The sequence below is a fragment of the Gymnoscopelus braueri genome (assembly GCF_963280865.1).
Source record: "Gymnoscopelus braueri genome assembly, chromosome: 11".
In the NCBI taxonomy this organism is placed as follows: Eukaryota; Metazoa; Chordata; class Actinopteri; order Myctophiformes; family Myctophidae; genus Gymnoscopelus; species Gymnoscopelus braueri.
In genome coordinates, this window is record NC_137613.1 from 1,087,433 (window position 1) to 1,098,388 (window position 10,956).

General features: G+C 43.7%; 2 protein-coding genes across 2 annotated transcripts in view; both read right to left on the minus strand.

Moving 5' to 3' along the window:
* Positions 1-969: 969 nt before the first annotated feature.
* On the minus strand, positions 970-1,800 carry LOC308094870 (threonylcarbamoyl-AMP synthase-like; the record flags this gene model as incomplete). The annotated part of the gene is made up of 1 exon (XM_080441693.1): positions 970-1,800. One exon carries the CDS (start codon positions 1,798-1,800, stop codon positions 970-972), a length of 831 nt encoding a protein of 276 aa, XP_080297819.1.
* A 3,019-nt stretch (positions 1,801-4,819) lies between these two features.
* LOC308095021 (septin-7) overlaps positions 4,820-10,956 on the minus strand; it is an 83,232-nt gene continuing 77,095 nt past the window's right edge. Inside the window, exons 11-12 of the mRNA XM_080441935.1 lie at positions 8,755-8,900; positions 4,820-7,212 (exon numbers count right to left, since the gene is read on the minus strand). Coding sequence (XP_080298061.1) covers positions 7,176-7,212; positions 8,755-8,900 — 183 coding nt within the window. The 3' untranslated portion in view covers positions 4,820-7,175. The remainder of the gene's footprint in view (positions 7,213-8,754; positions 8,901-10,956) is intronic.

Below are 10,956 nucleotides of genomic sequence, written 5' to 3' on the forward strand. Positions count from 1 at the left end.
CCTTGTACCCGGCTGTCTGTCTGTGTCCCTTCGTTTATGCCCATATATGGAGTTCTCTGTATCTGTCCTTCTCCCTTCTATGCCCATATATGGACGGATCATGGACGGCAGTTCTGAAATGGATCTCCATACAGTATATGCCTATATATGGGCACATTGATCGGACATTGGATTGGTGGTTCTGGTCAACCACGATGTGAGCTTGTAGATCGGCTATTTTCAAACTGTATTTTCAAACTGATGTATAAAGTGGTTGAACTGATTTTGATGGGGACCCCCTGGAACCCCCTCAAAGACGGACGCCTGGGGGTCCCTGGACCCCCACACAGGCCCATGCTGCCAGGTCACTGTGTCAGATGTAGGCCTGCAGCCTGCTCACAGTCCCCCAGGACTGGCCGCGTTGGGAGCAGGGAGGAGGGTCTTTGTCGCTGCGCTAGTGGTTCCTGTACGGGCCGGGCTGGTGCCTGTCAGCGGGGAATGTTGAACAGGAAGAGTAGGACGGAGGGGCTACGTCCTCCCGGTGGGGGCTCCTCACTGGCAGGTCGAGCCAGTAGGGTACAACAGCATTGGCAACACAGGAATCATGTGAGGAGGAATGAACTGACATAATAATGACTACATTGGGGAGAAAAAAGGGGTAATAATGATCTGGTCTAGAACAAGACGGTGACTAGGGGCGGCAGTGGCTCAGGGGTAGAGTGGCCGGATGGAAGCCGTGAGGTTTCCAGTTGGATCCCGGTCTCCCCCAGAGTTAGTGTGGAAGTGTCCAAGACACTGAACCCCTAATTGCTCCTGATGAGCAGGTTGGTGCCTTGCATGGTTTCCTCCTCCATGTGTGTGTGTGAACGTGTGTGAGAATGTGTGAGAATGTGTGTGAATGGGTGAATGTAATGCATCTATGTAAAGTGCTTTGGATAAAAGCTCTATATAAATGCACCATTTACCATTCACTATTTTAGTAGGAAGGGTTCAGTCGTCACTCTGTAGTCCGTATTTACGCTCCAACAGATCCACCGTAGAGGAGAAGGCACGGCCACGCCTAACGATGCTGTATCTGCCGCGCACCGATAGGTCGACCACCGTCGACCCCAGCCGGCTCTGGTCTCCTATTGGCCCGCCGTCTACCACCACCGCCAGCCTAGGCCACAGGTCCTGAAACTGGTGCGCGGCCACGGCGCTGGGGCGCGCGCTCACGTTGGCGCTGGTGAGCGCCAGCGGCTCGGCGCACGTCCGGCAGAGGCGTCTCAGGAAGGCGTGGTCCGGGACGCGTACGCCCACCAGCGCAGTGAAAGGGTTAAGTTGCGGGTTGAGAACGTCCGAGCGCTCAAACAGCAGAGTGACCGGACCGGGCAGCAGCTCGCCCAGAAGCTCCGCCTCCACGCTCACCTTACAGTACGTATAAACGTCCTGCGTTTCGCCCACGCAGACGGCCAGCGGCTTGCGTCCGTCCCGTCCCTTGATGTCGTACATTTTCTTGACGGCCTCGGAGTTCTGGGCCAGACACGCCAGGCCGTAGACGGTGTCGGTGGGCAGCGCCACCACGTGGCCCGCCTTCAGAGCCTCGACCGTGGTGGTCAGGATGTCAGCGCCATCGTCCGGCTGGCCCTCAGGCCACCGGACAGACGGTCCATCGTCCTGCTGGCCCTCAGGCCACCGGACAGACGGTCCATCGTCCTGCTGGCCCTCAGGCCACCGGACAGATGGTCCATCGTCCTGCTGGCCCTCAGGCCACCGGGCAGACGGTCCGTTGGCGGTCGCTGGTAAAAGAGGAAACACCTTTGTGTTCAGTTCTTCACACATGGCCGCTGGTCGTTGTCTTGTGACAATGTCTCGATTGGTTCAATTCAAAACAAAGATCATAATACATAAGCGCTGTTAATAAAAAGGCTTTCATGGCATCCAGGTTTGTTAATGTCATGTCGTCATGGTTACCCAGTCACTCTGGCTAATCACTCGGAGGCCAGCCTGACATCATGGAGCCCATATTTGGGCATATCTGACCCGGAGTTCTATATGTGGGCATGACCGACTCATCGTGACTTCATCCCGATGACAAGAGCGTCACCGCTCTCTAGACAATCTCTAGGCCAAAGACAATAGCATAATTAGGGCAACCACACTAATAACAGCACCTGTGATCCAATCTGCTTCATAAACCTCAGACAAACAAGGGCCCACTGTATCTCTTACCTAACCGCCCCTAAATGGTGAACTCCTCTCCAGCTTCTGGCTCTACTCACTGGCTAATAAGACAAATATACCACATTTTTAAGGTATTTTTAATGTAGTTATAGAGGGCCATTATAATGTATTAAGGGCATGTACACACTGTAGTAGGACTTTTAAAGTGGTCGGGGGATCATCTGAATGATCTGATCGTTAAGCATTACACACTACAGGAGTTTATTTCTTGAAATCGGCTGTCATATATCGTTGTGGTTTTCACCCTATAGATTGATCCCCGACCAGGGATTACACACTGTAGGATAGTTCACTAGTAGGATGCTATCCAGGGTCAGACCTAATACATACATTTGTGTTTATTCCAATTCATTTTAATCGACGTCTGCCGTGAAATGCCTCTCTCCCTCTCCCCCTCTCTCTCTCTCTCTCTCTCTCTCTCTCTCTCTCTCTCTCTCTCGCACGTCAAGTGCGCAGATGCAGTAAGTGACAGAGTTGCCATGTCCGCTTATTATAAGCGACTTTGGGATTGTTTTTCTGTAAAGTTGCTTGAAAGTGTAGTTGCTTTTTTGGCCTCGTTTCCTAATAGTCAGGGGATATTTAAAAAATCTTGGAATAAATTCCTTACCAAAAAAAATCTTCACCAATGTGTTTGTTAAGGTGTCTAGTAACACATCTCACAAAGACTGAAATGCAGTCCCCCTAGGAGAATGTTTTACAGCTCCTTAAAGTTGGGGTACCCACCATAACCTTGGTTAAAAGAAATCCCCCAAATAAAATCCAAATTTAATTCTGTTTTAAGTAGCATGTGAGGGGTCAAACTAGGGTGTTTTTATGATTCTGAATCCATTGCAAGCATTTGTTTTGCACCAAAACCACTCCTTGGGCTAAAAACGGCCCAATCTCAATGGGCTTTTTACACAAAAAGTATACCTGGAAAAGGATGGCTATGGCCGTTTTTAGCCCAAGGAGTGGTTTTGGTGCAAAACAAATGCTTGCAATGGATTCAGAATCATAAAAATACCCTAGTTTGACCCCTCACATGCTACTTAAAACAGAATTAAATTTAGATTTCTTTCCCCCGATTTTTTCTTAACCAAGGTTATGGTGGGTACCCCAACTTTAAGGAGCTGTAAAACATTCTTCTAGGGAAACTGCATTTCAGTCTTTGTGATTTGTGTTACTAGACACCTTTACAAACACATTGGTGAAGATTGTTTTTGGTAAGGAATTTATTCCAAGATTGGAAAATGTTCTGCTAATATCCCCCGACTATAATGCTGTTTGAACCAGTTGTTCTCAAACATTTTCATGGCAAGGACCCCCAAATTAATATTTGTCCGCAGAGGCGCAGACCTCCCCCTTCTGAAAATATGTTGTGCCATAGACCCTCATACAAGATCTGCGTGGATTTGGAAAATATTCAAAAAATAAAATCCCCAAAATTTCTTCTTTAAAAATAGCCTATAAAATAGCCTCTCTCTCTCTCTCTCTCTCTCTCTGTGCAATAGTCTCAAATAAACAGCCCCCCTTCGAGCACGCTCTCTCACTCTCATTCTGTTTTATAATAATGTTTAACTTAATACAGGACTGGACGGCAGACAGCAAAATTGGACCAAACATCCTGCAGTGTGTTCCTGCCTTAAGGCATATTTGGCTTATTAGCCAGGGGCCAGGGATCATTTAGGGGGCGGCCATAGCTGAGTGGTTAGTGAGCCCGTCTAGGGAGCCAGAGGCCCTGGTTGCCCCAGGTACGATTCCAGGCCAGGCCAGCATATGTGTCGATGAAATGAAATTTGTCCCTGAGCAAGACTCTTAACCCCTAATTGCTCACAGGCCCTCATTGGAAACAAGCCTGCAAGGACTTTCATGAACGTCCTGTTAAAAGGAATTATCCTTATCATTTAGAAAGGCGACCCAACACCAGCAGCCCCACAGACCAGAGGGAGACCAGTAACTGTATTTATCTGTCTCACACCTGGTCCTTCTGGATGCTTCTTCTTCTGTGGTGGATGTTATGTGTCCTCCTCTTAGCATTTACGTTTTTCCACAGATTAGCTTTTAAACTTAAATCAACATTAATTAAAAAAAAGATGTTGACAAAGTTGGACTTCCTGTTATTTGGCTGCTTTTTCCCCTTCTTTTAGACACATTTAAGACCACCAATCCAATGTCCGATCAATGTGCCCATATATAGGCATATATGGAGATCACTCGGACCCCACTTTGAGAACTACTGTTATAGACTATATGACATGGCCTAAAAACTATCACTCACAGTGAGCTTTAGATAGTTCTTTTATTTGTCAACTTATCCTGAGGAGCTACTGCTTTTGTTGTATTTTAATTTTTTTCTTTAAGTAAGTGTACACAAGAAATCCTTGCCACTGTGAACAGTGTGAACAAGCTTTTTTACCACTTGTTGTCCACTCGATGTTAAGTCTGTGATTGTCATCCATTTGTTTTCACTATTGAGTTCATACTGTTAGACAGTTGTTCATCTCTGTCTCTCACTCCTCTTGTGTTTATCCTTTTGACTATTGGATGTTTTTTCTTATCATAACTGTATGTTATAAATTTGTCAATAAACATAACATTTACCCAGCTTTTAATCCAGACAAAAGCATTTAGAATTATTTCCAGCACAATTTTATTATGTCTTTGTACAATAATAAAAACAATAAAAGACATAAAAATGAAACAATACAGATGCAGTACATGAACGGAGCTAAAATGTGAGGAAAGTGATGATGATGATGACGAAGGACCCACTGTGGCTTCAGAGGAACCTCTTGTATTTCAAACAGTTTTGCCTAAAAGCCTGATTCTTAAGTCGCCGTGCGACCGCGCAGCCCGCCAGAAAATAGCCGATCTACAAGCTGCGTGTTGTGAGCTTGTAGATCGGCCATCGTCAGCGTGCAACAGCGGCGCATACAGGAGTCGACATATAAATCAGGCTTTAACACGGAGTGTGCGAGGTCTTGAAGATCTGTTATGGCGTCTTCTACATCTTTAAGCACTTCAACCCTCTCCGTCTGGTCTCAGTAAAACCCACCTGCGTTGCAACCATAGTTGGACCTCTTTTCTTTTCAGTCTACACCCACATCTCTTTGCCCCCAAAATAACCGATCTACAAGCTCACTGCTACTTGTCCAAGGCACTTCCCTTCCTACTGTGATTAGTCGAGCAAACTATCCAATCAGCCATGACGACCGCTGAGCGAGCTGGTCAGTGTGGATTCCAGGCTGGCTACCATAGGGCATTGGTTCTCATAGTGGGGTCCGGGGACCCCCAGGGGTACTTGAGGGGGTTCCAGGGGGTCCCCAGCTAAATGATGGACAGGAACCAAATGGACCCTTATGGGTCTGTAACTCTGAGAGTGTACAAATGGAACCAAATGGACCCTAACGGGTCCATTTGGTTCCATTTGTACACTCTCAGAGTTAAATTAACATTGATTTTACAATATAAATTGGGGTCCCAGAGATAGAAATGCCATTAAATGGGGGTCCGTAGCCCTAATGCATGTCAAACTGGGGGTTGTTGAAAGTAAAATGGTTGAAAATCACTGCTAGAGAGCCGTAAAAACCTTCTCTTATGGGGGTCCTTGGCATATCTTTTCAAATGGGGGTCCGCGGGGTAATAAGTGTCAATTTGGGGGTCCTTGACATGAAAAAGTTTGAGGACCACTGCCATAGAGACGCTGCAGAGGCAGGAAGACGATGGCAGCTAAGAAACTAAAGGTCTTTCTGTGAACAGAAGCTTAAAGGTGTTATTTCTTATTATCGTTGTTGTTCCACTCAGTGTGAGTGAAGTCAGGAATACTAAAAACAGGCTCTGAGTGCAAAGGGTTTGAAAACAAACGGTTTGGAAAAATATTGGGAGGGGAAAAATACAAAGATACAAATTCTATAGAGAGGCAGATATAATATAGAAAAACAAAAAATGCACAAAAAATCAGAAACATGTTACATGAATTGAAGTTTTAAAAAAACATTGCTGTCCACGGCTATATCATTTAAATGACAAGAGAAGGAGAAGCATAAACTACAACATCCTGGGTGTGAGAGGAAAAAAACTACCTAAGATTAACTGAAACAAACAGTTATAAAACATTGCCTGAGGTTAGAGTCAACGGCAACCACTTAAAGCTCTATTTTCCAAACATAGCTGATCAACAAGCTTTAGAGAGCTTGTCGATCGGCTATTCTTGGAGAATTTAGAAATATTATAAGTGGTTAATCAACGTGGTCAGTCTGCAGAAAAGGCATTCTCCTTCGTCTGGACAATTTGGCGTTAAAAAGAAGAGAAAACAGTCTTTAATCCGACCAGTTTCTATGGCGACCACACCACCAAGAAAAGACAAACCGATCTGATCTCTTTGTGAAAAGAACAAAACGGTAAAGCGGTTCCCAGAAACCGGTTTACGTGCCTGTAGCCATGAGGCCACAGAAAACACAGTCAAACAAAGTCTTTGTGCTTTTTGAACCGTGAGCAACGAAACAATCTTGATTGTACAACCGTCCAAAAACAAGCCTTTCTCATGAACATCTAACCGAAGGGAAAACTGTTCTTTCAAGACAGACAGACAGACAGACAGACAGACAGACAGACAGACAGACAGACAGACAGACAGACAGACAGACAGACAGACAGACAGACAGACAGACAGACAGACAGACAGACAGACAGACAGACAGACAGACAGACAGACAGACAGACAGACAGACAGACAGACAGACAGACAGACAGGAAAGGACAGGAGACAGGGGGTTGAGGCAGTCATTAACAGTCCAGACAATGCAGGTAGGCCGCTCTGGCGTAGGTTGGTTGACGTACACAGTCCAGTTGGTTCACAGACTAAATGACCGTCCAGGCTGGCAGGTTGGTACACAGGTTGGCACGCTGGCTGGTACACAGCAAAATCCTGTTTAAAAAACAATCTACAGATTTTGCTGTGTACCTCCTTGTAACTGATGGTCCCCCTGAAACGTTTAAAATATCTTCTTCTTTTTGTTCTTTTCCAGAGTCCTGCAAACACAAGCGGAGAGACAGGGTGATTGGTATTTCTATTTGGTGTGGTATCTATCAGCCATGGAAAATACTTGCTTAATATCTATCTAACAATAGATATCGGGACACCTCAAACTTAGTCTGGGCCTCAAACGATCTCCATACAACAATATGAATAAGATGCACAAACAGCGTGGCGTGTAGCACTTAACATATAGATATGGTGTTGTTATCATGGTTTTCTACTTGTTTTTCTTGACCACAATGTTAAAAATGTAATTTAGATGACAAAATGCCATCCTATAGTTTCAATGCACAGATTATTGTTTTAATATTGTATTGCTGAGACACTACATTGTCTCTCTGTATTCTATGATCCTATAGTTTACTGAGACACTACACTGTCTCTGTATTCTATGATCCTATAGTTTACTGAGACACTACACTGTCTCTGTATTCTATGATCCTATAGTTTACTGAGACACTACACTGTCTCTGTATTCTATGATCCTATAGTTTACTGAGACACTACACTGTCTCTCTGTATTTTATGATCCTATAGTTTACTGAGACACTACACTGTCTCTCTGTATTCTATGATCCTATAGTTTACTGAGACACTACACTGTCTCTGTATTCTATGATCCTATAGTTTACTGAGACACTACACTGTCTCTGTATTCTATGATCCTATAGTTTACTGAGACACTACACTGTCTCTCTGTATTTTATGATCCTATAGTCCACTGAGACACTACACTGTCTCTGTATTAATGATCCTATAGTTTACTGAGACACTACACTGTCTCTGTATTCTATGATCCTATAGTTTACTGAGACACTACACTGTCTCTGTATTCTATGATCCTATAGTTTACTGAGACACTACACTGTCTCTGTATTCTATGATCCTATAGTTTACTGAGACACTACACTGTCTCTCTGTATTCTATGATCCTATAGTTTACTGAGACACTACACTGTCTCTGTATTCTATGATCCTATAGTTTACTGAGACACTACACTGTCTCTGTATTCTATGATCCTATAGTTTACTGAGACACTACACTGTCTCTGTATTCTATGATCCTATAGTTTACTGAGACACTACACTGTCTCTCTGTATTCTATGATCCTATAGTTTACTGAGACACTACACTGTCTCTGTATTCTATGATCCTATAGTTTACTGAGACACTACACTGTCTCTGTATTCTATGGTCCTATAGTTTACTGAGACACTACACTGTCTCTGTATTCTATGATCCTATAGTTTACTGAGACACTACACTGTCTCTCTGTATTTTATGATCCTATAGTTTACTGAGACACTACACTGTCTCTCTGTATTCTATGATCCTATAGTTTACTGAGACACTACACTGTCTCTCTGTATTCTATGATCCTATAGTTTACTGAGACACTACACTGTCTCTGTATTCTATGATCCTATAGTTTACTGAGACACTACACTGTCTCTGTATTCTATGTATGTGTTTACCTTGTTTACTGTAAGTCACTCTGGATAAAGAGAGTCTGATAAATGCCTATAAATTGTACCTGGAGGCGTCTAGTTTCTGCTGCTCCAGCAGCCTCTGCTGACCCTCCCAGTTGTTCTTCTCCTCCTCATGCTGACGCCTCTTCTCCTCCAGCTCCTTGTGCTGAGCATCCAGGTTCTTCTTCATCTGCTCATGACGCCGCTGCAGCTGCAAGGGAGAGAGAGAGCACCGCACACATTACAGCTGCAAGGGAGAGAGAGCACCGCACACATTACAGCTGCAAGGGAGAGAGAGCACCGCACACATTACAGCTGCAAGGGAGAGAGCACCGCACACATTACAGCTGCAAGGGAAAGAGAGCACCGCACACATTACAGCTGCAAGGGAGAGAGAGCACCGCACACATTACCATCATGTGTTCATAGAATGTTGCTTTTAACAAGTGAAAATACTTGTCAATGAAGTAGCATCAAAGGGTGATGTTTGGTCTAAAGGGTGATGTTTGGTCTAAAGGGTGATGTTTGGTCTAAAGGGTGATGTTTGGTCTAAAGGGTGATGTTTGGTCTAACGGGTGATGTTTGGTCTAACGGGTGATGTTTGGTCTAAAGGGTGATGTTTGGTCTAAAGGGTGATGTTTGGTCTAAAGGGTGATGTTTGGTCTAAAGGGTGATGTTTGGTCTAATAGTCTAAAGGGTGATGTTTGGTCTAAAGGGTGATGTTTGGTCTAAAGGGTGATGTTTGGTCTGCCACTGTGGGTTGACGTCACAGTGCAGGTGAATGCAGCGACACCATGTCTGTCGGTCAGTGGTGGAAAAAGTACTGCCATTTTTTGTATTAAGTAAAAGTATCAATACTGCAATGTAGAAACACTGCTCCAAGTAAAAGTCCGGTATTAAAAATGTACTTGAGTAAAAATACAAACGTATTGGCATCAAAATATACGTAAGTACCAAAAGTAAAAGTAGTCATTATGCAGAACGTCCCGTTTCACAAGTTATCATTATGTCTAAAATGTATTAAAACGACTTTTGAAAATAGCAGATCTACAAGCTCACAATGCGTCGCATCACGGTGCGTTGTGAGCTTGTAGATCTGCTATTTTCAAATAGCCAAAGTTTAAATAGGGCTGAAGTGGTTAATGTATGTTTTGTAATAATAATCAAAATCTACAAAGTAACTACGGTAGTAAGTAAAGCTTTCATATAATTGCAGTGGAGTTAAAGAGTTAAAGAGTTAAAGAGTTAAAGTAGAGTATTTGCCTCTGAGATGTAGTGGAGTAGAAGTGACAGTATCGAAAATTGGAAATACTCCAGTAGAGTAAAAGTACCTTAAATTGTACTTAAGTACAGTACTTGAGTACATGTACTTAGTTACTTTCCACCGCTGTCTGTCCGTGTGAAAACAGAGCAACGTTTGTGAGTACTTTGAGTTGGAAGAAAACGGGCAAAGTTGCAGGTTGTAGGTTTTGTCCAGTAAAACTGTCATAATAAGAGAGAAATCACATCCTATACAGTATGTCCACCTGGACATGTGAGAGCATGGCTGCTCTGGTGGAGCAGACAGGCCTGTATTACCTCATTAACACAGAAAGAAAGTAGGTAGCTGATATATTGCACTTTTACCTTAGCACTAGGCATACTCTTAGTTACTTGTTTTAGAAGAGAATCCACTTCAGACTTCTGGTGATTAGTAGTTTTTGTTCCCTACCTATGTTGAATGCACTTATTGTAATCGCTTTGGATAAAAGCGTCTGCTAAATGACTGTAATGTAATGTAATGTAATGTAATGTAATTAACACCTAAGAATAAGGCAGGTACCGACATTTATTCAACGTGTATCAAAGCAAATCACCTGTTGAAATGATTAAACAAGTTGTTGAAAGTTTGCCTGAAATGAATTAATTTCTAGGATAGCCACGCCCACGAGCACTGAGAGTATAAAGAAATGCTCTTTAATTCAATTTGTGGCCACACGCACGTGTGTGTGTGTGTAGACAAAGACACGCACGTGTGTGTGTGTGTAGACAAAGACACGCACGTGTGTGTGTGTAGACAAAGACACGCATGTGTGTGTGTGTGTAGACAAAGACACGCACGTGTGTGTGTGTAGACAAATACACGCATGTGTGTGTGTGTGTAAATCACTGTCCAAGACTTAAACTTTGCATACCGACTCGAGTGCATAACCCAAAAGTCTGCGTATTGTTTGGCGGCGCACATCGCTGGATATGCACTAGTTATAATGAATGTGAACATTCATTAT